The 20,000-nt window shown below is 45.6% G+C and overlaps 1 protein-coding gene across 4 annotated transcripts in view; it reads left to right on the forward strand.

Annotated features, from left to right (window-relative positions):
• LOC143284909 (uncharacterized) overlaps positions 1 to 20,000 on the forward strand; it is a 140,596-nt gene that overhangs the window by 107,685 nt on the left and 12,911 nt on the right. For 2 of the 4 annotated variants that reach the window (XM_076592048.1, XM_076592051.1), the window contains 4 exons: positions 2,577 to 2,632; positions 14,253 to 14,282; positions 15,777 to 15,812; positions 19,772 to 19,824. In XM_076592048.1, coding sequence (XP_076448163.1) covers positions 2,577 to 2,632; positions 14,253 to 14,282; positions 15,777 to 15,812; positions 19,772 to 19,824 — 175 coding nt within the window. The remainder of the gene's footprint in view (positions 1 to 2,576; positions 2,633 to 14,252; positions 14,283 to 15,776; positions 15,813 to 19,771; positions 19,825 to 20,000) is intronic. The other 2 variants (XM_076592049.1, XM_076592050.1) reach the window with 2 other exon arrangements.

Raw genomic sequence — 20,000 nt, forward strand, 5'->3', positions numbered from 1 at the left:
ATTATATAATAAAGAAAAGAAAAAGGAAGCAAGGGAGGTAATCATGCTCCAACAAGGAAAGTAGGTCTTCTGCCCCATATTTTAACACTACCTGTCAGAGCAAATAGGTGTTTCCTGTATGAACCTGATTTTTCAACTGGATTACATTAATGATTACAAACAATAATACAATATGCAACTCTGAATATGATAAAACTATTTGTGAGTTAATGTTTAGCAACAACAACAAACACCCAACATCACTTTGGTTCACAGTGAGATATATCTGTCTCCAATATTCCAAGAATTTGAGAAAGTGAACCATCAACTGATTAATTCAGTTTCTTTATGATATGTACAAAGTAAATAAATGGAAAAATAAAATAAAACATTGTGCTGTGGCCAGGGAATGAACAGCAAATGTTACAGTATATATGGTATTCACCAAGATGTTGCACACTGCCTTTTTAAGCATCAGCCAATTCCCACATCTACGGGTGTGTGTGTGTGGGGGGGGGGGTCTTACAACTAGCTTCATAACTGAATATCATGTGTGAAAAAGGTGACGACGTGTGTAAAAGCGTTAATCATACACATACACACTAAGTCTATACCCACAACACATGCACATACATATACATATATGCATACCTATTTGCGCGCACACACACACACACACACACACACATACACACACACACACACACACACACACACACACACACACATAATCAACGAAGTAATACCAAGCAGCATTAATGTGTCGAACTTATACAGTTACATCGATACATCACAATCAATTTTTCATCTTCAGCAAAAACATGTGGTCTGGTCCATACCAAAATGTCTTACTTCACGTTTGGTGGTGATTCTGTATGTTGTTTCTCCTTGTTTGACGAAAATAATTCCATCGTGTACCCATGTGTCACTGATCTTCTTATGTCTCTTATAATTCCTGGCCATCCATGCGACCTCTGCACGCTCCTTGGTGAGGTCGTGGTTCACGAAGATCCGAAGTGCCGCAGTACAACGAGATCCTGGCGGCTGGGTGGGTCTGGTCAGGGCAGGCCAGTCAGCATCAGGGAACAGCTTCTTGCAGTCCACAGAGCTCAGATTTTTCTTTGCCCCCATCAGCATGGCCTTATGCCGATAGGAGGTAAACTTCACCAAGATGGGACGACTCCTGGTGTCCCCGTCGAACGGCTTCTTCCCGACACGGTGGGTCCTGTCGATCATGTCGTCTGTCAGCTCGACACCAGCCTCTCTACAGATTCGTTTCACAACTTCGTCAGTTGACTCTCCCTTTGTTTCCGGCACGGAGCTGATCCTAACGGAATTCCTTCTACTATATTGTTCCAATTCGTCCACTCTGTCTTGGAGTTTTATGATTTGATTTTCTTTGGCTTCAAAAGCATCGCGAAGTTCTTTAACTGTGGATCGCAAGTGGTAGGACTTGAACTTTGACACACTTTGAAATAGCTGATTTGATTTGGATATGTCGAAAATAGGGTTGTCTGCAAGTAGACCATAGGATATTTTGAGGAGCGATGCTGTTCAGTTACTGAGCGCTCTCAAAAGGGTGTGTGTGTGTGATCAAAACCAACAATACAACAGCCATGCAGATGCGATGCCCCAATAATGTGCTATGTCCAACGAGTTCAAGACCTGCTTCTGTTTCAATTGTCCACCTGTACCTAAACCCATCGTTCGCAGTTAGACTGGATCGTTCACAATTAGGCCTACTACGTACGATCAGCTTCGGATCCACTCTGTTTACGCATACCCAGATTCAAACTCTCGACTGTTGGCCGCCGTTCTTTCTCTGTCTCTGGACCTTGCAGTTGGAATGAACTTCCTCTTTCGCTTCGTCAAGTCTCCACACTCAGCTCTTTCAAGTCTGGCTTTAAAACCCACCTCTTCCCAAAATAGCTTCCCTTGCCTGCCTCTTCTTCCTTGTCTTCAGTTTCTCCAGTTTTGGAGTTATGCATGCGTGTGAATGACTGGTGCGAAAGCGCTTTGATTTGTCTGTGCACAAGATTCAGCGCTATATAAATACCATTATTATTATTTATTATTACTACCACACACACACACACACACACACACACACACACACACACACACACACACACTCTTATCTGAATGATGTGTTATCGTAAAGCACTTGAGAGGTTTGGAAGTGGTACAAGGTTGCACTATTATTATAGTTGTTAGTAGTTATTGCAGTGGTAGTAGTACTGCTACTATACTATTACTACTACTACCACTGCTATAGTTGTTGTCGTTTTTGTTGTTGTCATTGTAATAATAACTAGTAGGCAAAATTGCACTGGCTCTTAGTGCTGCAGCCTTGGGGGCTAGTTGGCCTGTGGGAACCATCCCAACGCCGACTGTCCTAAAACCCTCTTGGCCGAGAGAGTGGGGATGTAACTTGGGAAAAAACACTCTCCACTACAATCAAATTCTAGCCCACATAGTCGGGACAGCAGTTGCCTCCTCTGCTGTTCTGATGGTCATAGTCGGACACGGCTGACTGTCCTAGACATGTGATGACAGTTATTGATATCGCAGTTCTTGCTGTGTGCGTGTGTCCACAGAACGTCTGACGAAGCGCCGCCCTTTCACCGCAGCGCACACCAGCTTCCAGACAGAGGTGGGTTTCCTTCACGGTCTGTCTGTCTGTCTGTCTGTCTTGCCTTGAGGAGGAGAGCGACTGTCTCGGTGACTGTGCCCGAATGATCTGCTGTGTGTTGTATTGCATTGTGTTGTGTTGTGTCGTCGTGTGGTGTGGTGTGTCGTGTCGTGTCGTGTCGTGTCGTGTCGTGTTTTGTTGTATTGCATTGTGTTGTGTTGTATTGTATTGTGGTGTGTTGTATTGCATTGTATTGTGTTGTATCGCATTGCATTGTGTTGTATTGCATGTGTTGTGTTGTATTGTGTTGTGTTGTATTGCATTGTATTGTATTGTGTTATATTGTATTTCATTGCAGTGTGTTGTATTGCATCGCATGGTGTTGCGTCCCGTGGTATTGTGTTGTGTTGTGTTGCAGTGCATTGCATTTGTATTGTTTGTATTTTGTGATATATTGTATGGTATTGCATCGTATTGTTTTGGGGATTGTTGGGTTTTGGGGGGTGGGGGGGTATTTATTTATTTTATTTTATTTTATTTTTTTGTCACAACAAATTTATCTGTAAGAAATTGGGATTGTCCTCCCCGCATACAGCATGTCGCCGCAGGACAGCGCCACCCATATTTCTCCCTTTTTTTCTTCTTTTTTTCTTCTTTTTTTTTTTTTTTAAGTCTCTGTGTGTATGTGTGTGTGTGGGTTTTACTATCAAAGTGGATTTATTTAACAGGTATTTTGCCAGGGACGATTCTTAGTTGACTGTAGGTTCGTTGACATATGCAACGTGACAAGTTGCACACGGGGGGCGCGGTTTAGTGTCTCTTCCGAATCAGTCTGCCAGTTCGATGTTTAGATGTTTAGAAAATAAAACTTTGGAAGAGAGAAAGGATACCTAAGATTTGTGTGTGTGTGTGTGTGTGTGTGTGTGTGTGTGTGTGTGTTCCCCTGTTGCCGATTAGTTTTTAGTCCTCTCCAGTCTAAGACGTTTCACAACGTCGTTGCAGAGTCCTTTCTTTTTCAATTCTTCTTCTCCTACCTTTCACTCAAACTGGAGAATCACGTGAGGGTTGCACCACACAGAGGAAATGTTGTTCACCAGATTCCTCCATGCATGTCTGTCGGTTGTGTGTCAAAAAAAAAAAAAAGTCCTGAGTGCGTCTCTGGAATTTTTTAAAGAAAAGGGGGGGGAAAAGTCAGCATTATTTCACCATGCCCGCTTTGAAAGAAAAGTGTACGCTTTCCCAAAGAGGTCCTTTAAAGAAAAGGGGGAAAAAAGTCAGCATTATTTCACCATGCCCGCTTTGAAAGAAAAGTGTACGCTTTCCCAAAGAGGTCCTTTAAAGAAAAGGGAGGAAGAAAGTCAGCATTATTTCACCATGCCCGCTTTGAAAGAAAAGTGTACGCTTTCCCAAAGAGGTCCTTTAAAGAAAAGGGGGAAAAAGTCAGCATTATTTCACCATGCCCGCTTTGAAAGAAAAGTGTACGCTTTCCCAAAGAGGTCCTTTAAAGAAAAGGGGGAAAACGTCAGCATTATTTCACCATGCCCGCTTTGAAAGAAAAGTGTATGCTTTCCCAAAGAGGTCCTTTAAAGAAAAGGGGAAAAAAGTCAGCATTATTTCACCATGCCCGCTTTGAAAGAAAAGTGTACGCTTTCCCAAAGAGGTCCTTTAAAGAAAAGGGGAAAAAAGTCAGCATTATTTCACCATGCCCGCTTTGAAAGAAAAGTGTACGCTTTCCCAAAGAGGTCCTTTAAAGAAAAGGGAGGAAGAAAGTCAGCATTATTTCACCATGCCCGTGTTGAAAGAAAAGTGTACGCTTTCCCAAAGAGGTCCTTTAAAGAAAAGGGGGAAAAAGTCAGCATTATTTCACCATGCCCGCTTTGAAAGAAAAGTGTGCAAGTTCCCAAAGAGGTCCTTAAAAAAATCAGCATTATTTTACATTGTCCCCATAGAAAGAAAAGTGTGTAATTTCCCAAAGAGGTCCTTAAAAAAAATCAGCATTATTTTACATTGTCCCCATAGAAAGAAAAGTGTGTAATTTCCCAAAGAGGTCCTTAAAAAAAATCAGCATTATTTTACCATGTCCCCATAGAAAGAAAAGCATACAAGTTCCCAAAGAGGTCTTTTAAAAAAAAAAAGTCAGCATTATTTTACCATGTCCCCATAGAAAGAAAAGTGTACAAGTTCCCAAAGAGGTCCTTTAAAAAAAAATTCAGCATTATTTTACCATGTCCCCACAGAATGAAAAGTGTACAAGTTCCCAAAGAGGTCCTTTAAAAAAAATCAGCATTATTTTACCATGTCCCCAGAGAAAAAGTGTGCAGTTTCCCAAGAAGTCCTTACTGTGACTCCGTAGAACGGAAAGTATGCAGGTTCCAAAGAGGTCTTTAACTGTTTGTGAACCCTGTATAAAAACAAAGAATTCCATGCCTTCTGTTCACGCCTGTGCAGTCTTATGACGCCACGGGGTCTACGAAGTGGTGGTAGTGGTGGTGGTGGTAGTGGTGATGGTGGTGGTGGTGGTGGTGGTGGTAGTGGTGGTGGTGATGGTGGTGGTGGTGGTAGTGGTGATGGTGGTGGTGGTGGTGGTGGTGGTGGCGGATTGCGTCGCGCGGACCATACGGTCCCAGAGGATTGAGCACAAGGTTTGTGCTGACTGCCCACACCGCCGCTGCCTTCTGGGGCTTTTTTTATAATTTTTTTTTTTTTTTTATTAACTAAGGAGCTTAGTTCCTGCACCGTGACCGATTCGACCGATTCCACGCTGTGCCAGTATTTTCTTTGTGTGTCCGTTCAGCCGTGAAGAGCGATTTCAGAGAGAGGTCCCTCCCTGTGACCGGCAAGCTCTGGATGGGAATGAAAATGAGAGAGAGAAGGAGAGAGAGAGAGACCCGGCGTTTTCGTGGGGGGGGGGGGGGAGAGTTGGTTTTTGTTGGTGGTGGTGGTGTTTTTTTTGGATGTCGGTTCCTTATTGTTGATCTGTTGGCGATGAATGGTGTGGTGTGGTGTGGTGTGTTGTGGTGTGTGGTGTGGTGTGGGGACGTTGTCCCCTTGGATACCTTTCACTGAAGTTTCTGAAGGGAATCAGTATTTTGTGGATTAGTTGATTTGTGTTTTGCGTGCAAGATTTGAGTTTTGCGTGGACTGAATTAAGTGCACGTGGGTGAACTGGTCCTTTTCGGGTTTTTTTTTGTTTTTGTTGTTGTTGTTGTTTTTCGCGGACTGAGCGAGACATAAGATGGTCTTTCTGTCTTCCTTTTTTTTTTCATCGTTTTTTTTTTCATTGACTAACACCAACTTGCTGATGACACTGTCGTGTGAACCAGTACAGTTCTAAAAAAAAACCATCGTTCATTGTGGTTGTGTTTGACTCTTGTGTCTTGGAGATGAAAATGAAACAGACCAAAACTGAACTTACCACCAGCTTATGGGACAGTTGTGTTATTACAGCAGCACCACTTGGACACACACACACACACACACACACACACACACACACAACACACACACACACACACACACACACACACACACACACACAACAAACACACAGAGGTGGAGTGTTGGCTTAGAGGTAGAGAATCCGAGCGCGCTGGTTCGAATCACGGCTCAGCCGCCGATATTTTCTCCCCCTCCACTAGACCGTGAGTGGTGGTCTGGACGCTGGTCATTCGGATGAGACGATAAACATAGGTCCCGCGTGCAGCATGCATTTAGCGCACGTAAAAGAACCCACGGCAACAAAGGGGTTGTTCCTGGCAAAAATCTGTAGAAAAATTCGCCTCGATAAGAAAAGCAAGTAAAACTGCACGCACAACAACAAAATGGGTGGCGCTCTCAGTGTAGCGACGCGCTCTCCCTGGGGAGAGCAGCCCGAATTTCACACAGAGAAATATGTTGTGACAACAAGAAAAGTAAGAGAGAGAGGGTACACACCACCTTCCCCCCTCCTCCTCCCCCCCCACTCCCCCCCCCCCCTCACCCCCCTTGGGCAACTAGTGTTGAGAGTCTCCCCCACCAGTTCGAACCGAAGTGGAAACACTTTCCACGCTGTATAACTTCCTTCTCCTGAACCTGACTCAGGGCCTTAAGAATAAATAACGGCAGACAAGACAAAAGTCTTTTCAGTGCCGGTCATTTGTTGAAACTGAATAGTTTTTGAAGTCTTTCATAGACGGGCGCAATAGCCGAGTGGTTAAAGCGTTGGACTGTCAGTCTGAGGGTCCCGGGTTCGAATCACGGTGACGGCGCCTGGTGGGTAAAAAAGGGTGGAGATTTTTACGATCTTCCAGGTCAATATATGTGCAGACCTGCTAGTGCCTGAACCCCCTTCGTGTGTATATTCAAGCAGAAGATCAAATACGCACGTTAAAGATCCTGTAATCCATGTCAGCGTTCGGTGGGTTATGGAAACAAGAACATACCCAGCATGCACACCCCCGAAAACGGGAGTATGGCTGCCAACATGGCGGGGTAAAAACGGTAATACACGTAAAAGCCCACTCGTGTGCATACGAGTGAACGCAGAAGAAGAAGAAGTCTTTCATACATAGCTTTCTCCCTCTGTGTGTGTGTGTTTGTGTGTGTGTGTGTGTGTGTGTGACCGGATAAGGAAAAGGAAAACAATGCAGCTGTATTTGGAGGGAGGGGTGTGTAAGAGAAGAGGGGTGGGGTGGGGTGGGGTGGGGAGGGAGTGGGAGCTGAGCGAAGACCTGACTGGTGGTGTCCGCCGTGGGTGGAAAATGGGGCGCGTGGTCCATCACACAGCTGATTGATTTGGGACGGTCTGAGTGTGTGTGTCTGTGTGCGTGTGTGTGTGTGTGTCTTGTCTGTTTGTACCCTGGGATATGTGTGAGTATATATATATATATATATATATATATATATTGTGTGTGTGTGTGTACTGAGGGAAATGTGTGTGCATATGAATTAGTGGGGTGTAGGGTGTGTGTCTGTGTCTGTGTCGGGAGATGCGTGTGTATGTGTGCATTTGTGTGGAAGGGTGTGTGTGTGTGTGTGTGGAGGGGGAAGGATGAAGGGGAGGTGTGTGTGGAGGGGGTGTAGAGAGGTGTGGGTGTGTGTGGAGGGGGTGTAGAGAGAGTGTGGGTGTGTGTGGAGGGGGTGTAGAGAGAGGTGTGGGTGTGTGGAGGGGGTGTAGAGAGAGGTGTGGGTGTGTGGAGGGGGTGTAGAGAGAGGTGTGTGTGGAGGGGGTGTAGAGAGAGAGGTGTGGGTGTGTGTGGAGGGGGTGTAGAGAGAGGTGTGGGTGTGTGGAGGGGGTGTAGAGAGAGGTGTGGGGGTGTGTGGAGGGGGTGTAGAGAGAGAGGTGTGGGTGTGTGGAGGGGGTGTAGAGAGAGGTGTGGGGGTGTGTGGAGGGGGTGTAGAGAGAGGTGTGGGTGTGTGTGGAGGGGGTGTAGAGAGAGGTGTGGGTGTGTGGAGGGGGTGTAGAGAGAGGTGTGGGTGTGTGGAGGGGGTGTAGAGAGGTGTGTGTGGAGGGGGTGTAGAGAGAGAGGTGTGAGTGTGTGTGGAGGGGGTGTAGAGAGTGAGGTGTGGGTGTGTGTGGAGGGGGTGTAGAGAGAGGTGTGGGTGTGTGTGGAGGGGGTGTAGAGAGGTGTGGGTGTGTGTGGAGGGGGTGTAAAGAGAGAGGTGTGGGTGTGTGTGGAGGGGGTGTAGAGAGTGAGGTGTGGGTGTGTGGAGGGGGTGTAGAGAGAGGTGTGTGTGGAGGGGGTGTAGAGAGAGAGGTGTGGGTGTGTGTGGAGGGGGTGTAGAGAGTGAGGTGTGGGTGTGTGTGGAGGGGGTGTAGAGAGAGGTGTGGGTGTGTGGAGGGGGTGTAGAGAGAGGTGTGGGTGTGTGGAGGGGGTGTAGAGAGAGGTGTGTGTGGAGGGGGTGTAGAGAGAGAGGTGTGGGTGTGTGGAGGGGGTGTAGAGAGAGGTGTGTGTGGAGGGGGTGTAGAGAGAGAGGTGTGGGTGTGTGTGGAGGGGGTGTAAAGAGAGAGGTGTGGGTGTGTGGAGGGGGTGTAGAGAGAGAGAGGTGTGGGTGTGTGTGGAGGGGGTGTAAAGAGAGAGGTGTGGGTGTGTGGAGGGGGTGTAGAGAGAGGTGTGGGTGTGTGTGGAGGGGGTGTAGAGAGAGAGGTGTGGGTGTGTGTGGAGGGGGTGTAGAGAGAGGTGTGGGTGTGTGTGGAGGGGGTGTAGAGAGAGGTGTGGGTGTGTGTGGAGGGGGAGGGGGGGAAGGGGAGTGCAGAAGCCATTCAAAGTGTTTATTGAAGACGTGGGGCTAGGGAGGGGAGGGGGGTGGGTGTTGTGAGCAGCACATACATTGTTGCTGGTCTTTAGTGTCCCCCCACCCCCCACTCCTCCCTGTCACTCCTCTCCCTCCACCACCCACCCCACCCCCTTCCCCGCCTTCTTTTCCCCGCGCTGTTACTTCATTGCCATGGCCAGATACACTCCTATTAACCAGGTGCAGCATAGGCGTTCAAAGCTTTTTGAAGTTCTGCGTGTGCGTGTTTCGCTTTTCATTTTGGGAACTGTTGTTGTTGAACAGCAAGATTATATTGCCGGCTTTACGCTGGCGTTCTTTAGTGGCGACTGAAATGACTTTGAAAAGCGCTTTAAAGGTTTTGTGGACTCTGTATGAGCGAAGATAAGTATGGAGAACAACAGCAATGATTTTAAGAACTGCCGGTTATTCATGAGTGAGATGTATGGTTTTTCATGTTGGCAACAGTTCTTGAACAACAAGACATATAAAGATTTTTACGCCAAATGAGAAGAGACTTGCAGGTGGGGTTTTATTTTTTTACAAAAAAAAGGAAAGAAAAAAACCCCTAACGTATGTGTAATCAGCCCTGAATTTTAATAGTTTCTTTTTTGTGTGGGTCTGGCTGGTATATAAGCAACATGGTTTGATTTAGATTTGAGTCTGTGATGAAGTAGACAGCTTGTGACTGCCTCTGGAACGCCCTTTGCGGGATTTGGTTTCTGTTTTTTCCCCTCTGTGTTTGGTCAGAGGTGGGAGAAACTTCATCCGTGTGTTTTTTTTGGGGGGGTTGTTTTGTTTTTTGGGGGTTTTTTCTCGAGGAGATAAAGTTTATTGTGTAAAACGATGAGCACTTTGAAAGTATTTTCTCCAACGGCCAGAGATTTTGCTGATGATGTTGGGTTTTTTGTTGTTGTTTGTTTGTTTCTTTGTTGTTGGTGGGTTTTTTGGTTTTTTGAGGGTTTTTTCTTCGTTTTTGGGGGGGTGGGGGGTGGTTGGGTTTTTTTTTCGGAGGGTGGTGGGGTGCAGAATTGTTAGGACTCTGACCTGTTGTGTTTTCTCTTCCCCTGGACATTCTGTGGTGGTTTCAGATCAGGAGAAAACTTAACACAGTTTGGCCAACAACAAAGTGAGGGCTGTGTCTCCACTGACTGGAGTTGGAATTCGTTTACAGATTGATCAGTCTTTTTGTGTTGGACTGGTTACTCGAAAACTCGGGGGTGGTGCTGTTTTGGCTCTTAGTGCTGCGGCCTTGGGGGATTGTCGGCCTTTTGGGAACCATCCCAACGCCGACTGCCCTAAAAAACCTCTTGGCCGAGAGAGTGGGGGTGTTCTTGGCCGAAAGTGTGGGGATGTAATTAGGGCAAGGCACTGTCCACTAGGACGGAATCAGGCCATGTAGTCGGGACAGCAGTTGCTTCCTCGATGATTTGCTGTTCCTTCTTCTTCTGCGTTCGTGGGCTGCAACTCCCACGTTCACTTGCATGTACACGAGTGGGCTTTTACGTGCATGACCGTTTTTACCCCCGCCATGTAGGCAGCCATACTCCGCTTTCGGGGGTGTGCATGGTGGGTATGTTCTTGTTTCCATAACCCACCGAACGCTGACATGGATTACAAGATCTTTAACGTGCGTATTAGATCTTCTGCATGCGTTTACACACGAAGGGGGTTCAGGCACTAAGCAGGTCTGCACATATGTTGACCTGGGAGATCGTAAAAATCTCCACCCTTTACCCTCCAGGCGCCGTCACCGTGATTCGAACCCGGGACCCTCAGATTGACAGTCTAACGCTTTAACCACTCGGCTACTGCGCCCGTCATCTGCTGTTCCGATTGTCAGTGTCGGACACGACAGACCCTCGCACAGATCCTGTTTTCTCTCTCTCTCTCTCTCTCTCTCTCTCTCTCTCTCTCTCTCTCTCTCATCTCTCTCTCTCTCTCTCTCATCTCTCTCTCTCTCTCATCCCTCTCTCTCTCTCATCCCTCTCTCACATCTCTCTCTCACATCTCTCTCTCTCATCTCTCTCTCTCTCTCATCTCTCTCTCTCTCTCTCTCCCTCTTTCTCTCTCTCTCATGATGACAATGAATGATATGGGTACTTAAATAGCATCTATCCTCGGTTGGAAACCAAGCTCTAAGCGCTTAACTCACTCAGTACGACCAGTCCTCTCTTCTCCTCTACACAGACCCCTCGGATGTCCAGTGGGTGTTTGAATGACCCAACCTTTAGCTTCCTTCGTCAGAATTGTGGTATTCTTTGTCAGCATTCACCTTTTCAGTATAAGAGCCTTCCGCTTGCAATATTTTGATGATTGTAATTGGGGTGAAACGCTGTTAACGTCGTCTCTTTTTCTCCGTTCGTATGGAGAGAGTTAACAAATTCGGGGTCATTTGCACAACAGGCTACCTTCCTGGGTAGAGCCGACTGACGGCTGCCACTGGCCGCTCATTATTCGTTTCCTGTGTCATTCAATCGGGCTTCAGGCACGCACACATACACACTCAGATATGTAACATTTTACGTGTATGACCGTTTTGTTTATTTACCCCGCCATGTAGGCAGCCATACTCCGTTTTCGGGGTGTGTGCATTGCTGGGTATGTTCTTGTTTCCATGACCCACCGAACGCTGATATGGATTACAGGATCTTTAACGTGCGTATTTGATCTTCTGCTTGCGTATACACACGAAGGGGGCGGGAGGAGGGGGGGGGGGTATCGGGCACTAGCAGGTCTGCACATCTGTTGACCTGGCTGGGAGATGGGGAAAAACCAGTCTCCACCCTTTGCCCACCAGGCGCCGTTACCGAGATTCGAACCCGGGACCCCTCAGTATAATGACGTGGCTTCCGTGAACGAAGATTTACATCGGCGGCGTTCCTTGTCTGGTCTATGGTGACTGGTGAAGCCTGTATGGGTTTTTCCGCACTCACTGCAGGGGAGGGTCTGGGATGGTGCAGGTACACTTGGGCATCACAGGGTTTTTGGGGGGTTTGTGTGTGTGTGTTGTGTTGTGTTTTGTGGCGCTGCCTCTTTCATTCGATGCTGCGTTCGCTCTGCTGTTAACCTCTGAATTTCCGAGTTGGGTGGCTTTGAAGACTGCGGTTTTGACGACGCCATGACTAGGTTCCTGTTGGCAGCTGGAGTCGTGCGCCGTGTGTGGGTCTTTGCCTCAGGAACTGAGGGTCCTTTTAAGTCACTCGGGACGGACAGTCCTCTCTTCTCCTCTACACAGACCCCTCGGATGTCCAGTGGCTGTCTCAATGACCCAACCTTTAGCTTCCGTCGTCAGAATTGTGGTATTCTTTGTCAACATTCACCTCTTCAGTGTAAGAGCCTTCCGCTGGTAATATTTTGATGGTGGTTATTGGGGTGAAACGCTGTTAACGTCGTCTCTTTCGCCGTTCGTATGGAGAGAGCTAACTCACTCGGGACGGACAGTCGTCTTCCGTTCTTCCCCTCACCTCCCCACCCCCCACCCCACCCCAACACCTCCCCTTCATCCCTTGTCCAGAGGGTGTCTGAATGGAAACGCTGTATTTCTGAACTTCATCCATCTCTCTTCAGTATGAGAGCCTTCTGCGTGGTGAGGGGGAAGGGGGCGGGGGGTGTTTGTCTTCTTTTGGCGAACTTCGTGAAATAGAATGGAAAGAACGAGCTGGCTAGGACTGACATCTCCCAGTTGTAGCCTACACCTGCAGTTTTGTTTCTTAGAATTTTTTTCTTTCTTTCTTTCTTTTTCACCCTAACTGTTGCCGAATGTTATGTAATCTTTGTGAAGACATTGCTTAACCCCTTAGTTGCCGAGTCTCGGTGACACGAGATCAGTCTGACACGAGTTTGAAGTGCAGCGGTTACAGTTTGTGTTCTGTTCAACGGTGTGTGTCATGATTTTGCCGAACAGAGAATAATGTGATCCCAAGAGGGAGGAGTCCAAAGTGGGTACGGTAACTGACTTCATGACCTGTATGGAAGCTTCTGTCTTACCGCAGTTGAAGCCACCGCCCTTCGGTGACGATCCAGTGCACTCAGCAGCAACAGACGATGGACGCAGTGCCGAGTGGTTAAAGCGTTGGACTTAAAATCTGAGGGTCCCGTGTTCGAATCTCGGTCGGTAACGGCGCCTGGTGGGTAAAGGGTGGAGATTTTTCTGATCTCGCAGGTCAGCATTATGTGCAGACCTGCTTAGTGCCTGAACCCCCCACACACCCCTTCGTGAGTATACACAAGCAGATGATCAAATACGCACGTTAAAGATCCTGTAGTCCATGTCAGCGTTCGGTGGGTTATGGAAACAAGGACATACCCAGCATGCACTCCCCCGAAAACGGAGTATAGCTGCCTACATGGCGGGGTAAAAATGGTCATACACGCAAAAGCCCACTCGTGTACATACGAGTGAACGTGGGAGTTGCAGCCCACGAACGAAGAAGAAGAAGAGCAGCAGATAAGGGGTTAGCCCCCAAGCAGTGAACCTCCTGAACACTTAGCAGTTCCCTTTTTTTCTGTCAGTGTTGTACATCATTTCATTGTGCACAGTGTGAGTTCAAGCCATCACCTGGAAAACCAGTTACAGGCAGTGGACGGCGATGGAGTGGAATCACGTCTTCACAGCTCACTGGTGAACGGCAACGAAACTTGTAAACTTCTCTTTCAACCCTTTCACCGCCAGTCAATTTACAGTACAGAATTTCCCTTGTGCTATAAACACAGAAAAGACAGTGGCTAAGAATAGCTGGGGATTCTCTCTGCGATGTATCGAAAATACAGCCTATCCTACCACCGAACATTAAGAGCAGTAGGTTCATGGATAACAGACCAATGAATGGTCACCTTTCAGTGACACGGATCCTCTACCACGCCTGTGCATAAATGCGAGCTTGGCGGTGAAAGGGTTAAACTCACTCAGTACGGCCAGCCCTCTCTTCTCCTCTACACAGACCCCTCAGATGTCCAGTGGGTGTCTGAATGACCCAACCTTTAGCTTCTGTCATCAGAATTGTGGTATTCTTTGTCAACATTCACCTCTTCAGTATAAGAGCCTTCCGCTTGCAATATTTTGATGGTGGTAATTGGGGTGAAACGCTGTTAACGTCATCTCTTTCGCCGTTCGTTTGGAGAGAGTTAAGTGCCACCAAAAAAAAAAAAAGATGTACGTGAATGACGGTGAACTCCAGTGAAGACGATGTGTGCGCATACTAAACGACAAACCTGGTGGATACGATAATGATATGGAACTGTCCTGTGCAGTGTGACACAGAGAGAGAAGAGAGAGAGGAGTGTGGGGGGGAAGGGGAGAGAGCACATTGTGTGTGAACCAGTGTCGTGTGTGCTGTGAATGGGCGTTCACAGTTGTCTGTGCCTCATGTCTGTTGTCGCAATGCAGCATGGAGGAGTCTCCGCCAGCGATGTAGCGGTAGGTATCTTTAGTGGGTGGTTGTGATGGTGGTGATTTTTTTTTTTAATTTAATTTAATTTTTTTTCATTTTCTTTTTTTTTCTTTTCTTTTTTTCTTAATTTTTTTTTTTTTTAGAGAGAAACTCTCCTTGGCACGTCCAAGAAATCTTTGGACTCTCAAAACATCCCAAGAAAGAGTTTATTATTATTATTATTATTATTTCCGGTTGTTGTTTTTTGGGTTATATAGGTTTGGTTGTGTAGGACTGTATGTTCTGTTTTTACATGCGTTTATGCACATGTATGTTTGTGTGTTGTGTTTTGGGTTTTTTTGTTGTTGTTTTTTACACTGGTGTGTGTGTGTGTGTGTGTGTGTGTGTGTGTGTGTGTGTGTGTGCAGGTATTGTGTTTTTACATGGGTTTTTTTGTATTTGCACATGTGTGCTTGTGAATGTATTCTGTTTTTACACATGTTTATCTGTGTGCGTACGAACTTGAGTATGTATTTCGGCAATTTTTTTTTATGGCTTTTGTGTGTGTGTGTGTGTGTGCGTGTGTGCGCGCGCGCGTGTGTGTGTGTGTGTGTGTGCGCGCATGCATTGTGTTATTATATGGGTTAGTGTGTGTATGTGCACTTGTGTATGTATGCTGTTTTTCCATTGGTTTGTGTATGTGTCTATCCGGATGTGTCTATGTTATGCACTCAGGTTTGTGTGTATACATACACTTGTGTATATATTGTGTTTTCACACGGGTTTGTATTTATATGTGCACTTGTGCCTGCATTCTGTGTACCCTGTTGGTTTGTGTGTGTGTGCACTTTTGTGTGCATCTGTTGCGTTTAAACTCCAGTTCGTGTGTTTGTACTAAACTTGTGTATGTATTGTGTTTTTACACAGGTTTATGTATGTATGTATGTGCACTTTTGTCTGTATTCGGTGTACTCAGTTGGTTTGTGCATGTGCACCTGCGTACATGTTTGTAATCAGGTTTGTTTGTTTGTTTGTACTGAACTTGGGGTATAAAGTGTGTTTTCACACGGGTTTTTGTGTGCATGTGCAGTTTTGTGTGTGTGTGTGTGTGGTTTTTACATGGGTTTGTGTATGTGTACATGCATTTGTGTGTCCATATATATTCAATTCAATTCAATTCCAAATACTTTATTATCTGCTTCAACCAAAAACAGAAATTTTTCTTTAGGCTCACTTAAAATAAAATGCCCGTCAGCAAAAAAATAAAATAATAAAAAAAAATTTTTTTAAACTGACAGACCCTTCACTTATCACCATGCACGCATCAATTATTGTGTAAAAAGAAAAACATGTGGGTAAGATACTATTACATTCAGAGTGTAACAACTGTGTGTGTGTTGCGTGTGTGCCCGTGCGTGTGCATGCATCGTTTTGTGTGTGCGCAATATATATATATATATATATATGTACATGCACACATGCACTGGCTGCATGTGTGGTGAGTCAGTCCTTCATTCATTTGGCCCCTTTTTTTCTGGCAGCTGGAGTTAATGTTAGAGCTTCCCAGAAAGGCGGATGTAAGTACTCTTGTTGGTTCTGCAGTGGTTTTTGAGCTGCCAGAGGGCTTGCCGGGTTGCCTGTGCTAATGATGGTGGTTTTTTGTTGTTGTTTTTTTTGTTTGTTTGTTTTGTTTTTTTATTGTGGTGGTGTTCTGGGGCAGTGGATTGTGAAGATGACTAACACTTTGTCAGGGTGTGGTTGGTTGTTTTAGTCAACTTACCGCCCCATCCCCCGGCCAGTTGGGTGGGTTTTTTTGGGGGGGAGTGGGGGGTTTGTTGTTTTTTTTTTGTAGGTCTGCGTACATGTAGAGCTGGTCAGCATTCCTGTGTGCTTGTGTTTTGCATGTGTGTTCTTTTGTGTTTGGTTTGTGTTGTGTCGTGTGTGTGTGTGTGTGTGTGAATGGGTGGTGGTGGTGTGGTTGTGTGGGTTTGTGTGTGTGTCTGAGTGTGTGTGTTGTGTTTGTGTGAATGGAGGTGGTGGTTTGTGTGTCTGCGTGTGCGACGTGTGTGATTGTGTGTGAATGAGGGTGGTGGTTTGTGTGTGTGTGTCTAAGTGTGCGTGTGTGTTTGTTGTTGTTGTGTATGTGTGGTGTGTGGTGTGTGTATGTTGGGGTATGTGTTGTTTTGTGTGTGTGTGTGTGTGTGGTGTCTCTGTGGATTTGTGTGTGTATGTGTGTGTGCGTGCACATGTGTGTATCTGTGTGTGTGTGTGTGCGTGCGTGCACATGTGTGTATCTGTGTGTGTGCGTGTGCGTGCACATGTGTGTATCTGTGTGTGTGTGTGTGTGTGTGTGTGTGTGCAAGCTGATTTACATTCTGCACCAGATGCAGTGCGTTCGCATGTCACCACACCAAGTGTTTTCAGAGTCGCCTTAACCCCCATTTTAGCGCGTGTTTATATGCATTATTTATGTATGATTGTTTTGCATGTCATGATGGGTATATTTGCACGTGTATGTGTGTGTGTGTGTGTGTGCGTGCATACCTGTGCTAGTCTGCTGTGTTGGTGTGTGCGTGTGTGTATGTGTGTGTGTGTGTGAGTAGTGTGTGTTTGCATACATTTGCTAGTCTTCCCACTTACCCAGACTGATTGTGTCAGAGACAATGCGGAATATTTAAACTCTCCGGACTGCTAACTGGTGGGATCTTTGGCCACGTGTGTGTGTGTGTGTGTGTGTGTGTGTGTGTGTACATGCAGTAACGTGCTGCTTTTTGTTGAGGCCAGGGAGCTTGCTTTCTGTGTTGTTTGTGAGTGAATGAATCCCCATTCAAGCTGGAGCCTCGCTTTTTGCATGAGAGATTTATTGTCAGTACACAACACCTGTAATAAAAAAAAAATTAAAAAAACCTAACTGTGCACATAGCAGGTGTTGAGCTGCAAAGTGAGATTATTCAGTTGTGTGTGTGTGTGTATGTGTGTGTGTGTGTGTATGTGATCATGCATGCGTGTGTGTCTGAATATCTGTGTTTGTATATGTTTTGTGTGTGTGTGTGAGGGGGGGGGGTTGGGGGGGGGGGGCACAGTGAAGTGGGGGGATACATACCTGTGTGTCTGTGTCTGAATCTGTCTCAGTGTGTCTGTCTGTGTGCGAGTGTGCATGCATGCATGTATGTGAGTGTGCGTGTGTGTGTGTGTTTTATGCGTGTGTTTGTGTGTGTGTGTGTGTGTGGTTTTTTTTCATGCGTGTGTGTGTGTGTGCGCGCGCGTGTGCGTGTGTGTGTGTTTTCATGCGTGTGTGTGTGTGTGTGTGTGCGCGCGCGTGTGTGCGTGTGTGTTTTCATGCGTGTGTGTGTGTGTGTGTGTATTTTCATGCGTGTGTGTGTGTGCTTGTGTTTGTGTGTGTGTGTATTTTCATGCGTGTGTGTGTGTGTGGAAGGTCTTGGTGGCACTGTGAGAGAGAAAGGGTATGCAGCAAGCTTCATGCAGCGACCAGAATAGTATTGAAAACTTGGGGACAGTCTGCCTGTGGGTGCTGGCTTGCCTGGTGCTGTTTCGCTGTTAACCTTGGTGGCAGTTCACTATTTGTGTGTGTGTGTGTGTGTTTGGGGTGATGTGTACGCACACTGAGGTAGCCTTTATAGCTTTTCAGTTTGTGTTTGCGTGCACGCGCGCGCGCGCGTGTGTGTGTGTATGTGTGTTTGTGGGTGTTGAGCCACAAAACCAAGATTATTCAGTTTGTGTTTGTGCGCGAGTGTGTGCATGTGTGTGTGTGTGTGCCCACGCGCATTTGCATGCTTATGTGAGTATATGCTCGTGTGCGTGGGTGCGCACAGTTTCACTGAACGTGGCCTGTTTTTTGTTGTTTTTGGGGGGTTTTTTGTTTTGTTTTTTGGGTTGTTGTTGTTTCAATAATTTGCCTCCTGCGTATGTTTGAATTTATCATATTGTAACGTCTTGAGTTCTGCCCTGGTGTGGAGATTTTCGTGTGAGGGGGGGGAAAAAGCCTCAGGACGGCATTTTTTGTCCGCGGCACTATAGGAATTTTCTTTTCGCAAAGTCATTCAGTTCATGTTAAATCGTGGTAATTGGATGGTGTGTTTATTTTTCCTTTCAGGAAAATAGAGATTATGTATACTTTCTTAAGGTAGTTTGCGTGCTAGATTTTGGGGTTTTTTGATTGTTTTTTTTTCCCTGCCGTGACCAAAATCCCTTGGCAGATTTTTGTCACTGAGTAGAAAATGTCACTGAGCATAATATAGGCCTTCAAGGACTGAGAAAGTGCTGTGGGTTTGTGCATAGGTCAGGCTTCTCTCTCTCTCTCTCTCTCTCTCTCTCTCTCTCTCTCTCTTTCCCCCTAAGCAAGTGTAGTGTCAATGAATCAGTCTGCTTGATACGACACCTGCCACAAAACTGAAACTTTCACATGTACATACATGGCTGCAGAAATGCAGAATTAAATTCTTTAGTTTGATTATGCAGGACTAAAAATAATAATAATAATAATAATAAAAGATTTTTTTTTTTAAATCATGAAACGGGATTCATGTAATGTTACAGTTTTACTATAAAATAAAATTAAAATGATGATACAATGATAGATGTGAGGGTGGTGGTAGACACTAGTGGTGGTAGTTGTGGTGGTGGTGGTGGTAGTTAGAGCCGCCATTGGCACTGACGTTGTTTGTCGAAGAAATGTACTCATACACATGCGTACCGGTTGTGTGATCGGTATATGTGTGTGACCAAAATGGTTGGGATACTTTGTCATGAATTGTGTTTTGTGGGTTTGTCTTCGTGGTTTTGGTGTGTTTGTTTTGTTGTTGTTTTTTTTTATAGACGTGACAGTTTTGTGTTGACGCAGTTGAGCGTTTGTATGGTTTGACAGTCCTGATATGGCCCTGTGCGGTCGGCTGGACTATAAACAATAAGAATAAGAACGTGTGTGGTGTGTTTTATGGCAGGAATTATTGCATTTTGTGATGTGTTTTATGGCAACAATTATCATTGCATTTTGTGATGTGTTTTATGGCAGAAATTATCATTGCATTTTGTGATGTGTTTTGTGGCAGAAATTATTATTGCATTCACTTGAGAATACATGAAGTTTCGACGTTGTTCTTGTGCTTTTAAAGATTGAATAATAAGACTTTTAAAGTGGATGTATTGTTGATTAACCCTTTCCGTTGGAGTTATCGCTGCTTTAGATTTTAGTTGTTGTTTTTGTTCTTTTGATTTTTTGGGGGTGTCTTGAAAAGTGTTTTTATTTTGTAATCCATGCTTCCTGTTACGTCTGGTGAGGTTTTCTGTGTGTAAATTATTAAAGAAAGATCTATTCATTTGATGTTGATCTAGTTTATTTTGTTTATTTAGGCTTTTTTTTAAATATAATTTTGATGCCTGTATTATCAGTCACCCTGACCTGTGAGCGTCTGTCTCACCTCAGTGAGGTGACAGCCCTTGAGCTGAGCTGACGAGTGATACATGTCAGGAGCAGGCAAAGGGTTAATGTTGTCAGTGCTGATGGTGGTCTTTGCAGGAACTGAACACGGTGTTTGAGGCAGCCCTGCATCACTACAGGCAGGCCCATGGGTGAGTGTGGTGGTGGTGGTGATGATGATGATGATGATAATGATTATGTTGATGATAATGATAACAATGATGATAATGATAAGAATAATATTGATGATGATGATGATGAGAACAACAATGATAATGTTAATGATGATGATGATGATGATATAATAACAATAATAGTACACTCGTAT

This window comes from Babylonia areolata, chromosome 8, assembly GCF_041734735.1.
Source record: "Babylonia areolata isolate BAREFJ2019XMU chromosome 8, ASM4173473v1, whole genome shotgun sequence".
Taxonomy (NCBI): Eukaryota; Metazoa; Mollusca; class Gastropoda; order Neogastropoda; family Buccinidae; genus Babylonia; species Babylonia areolata.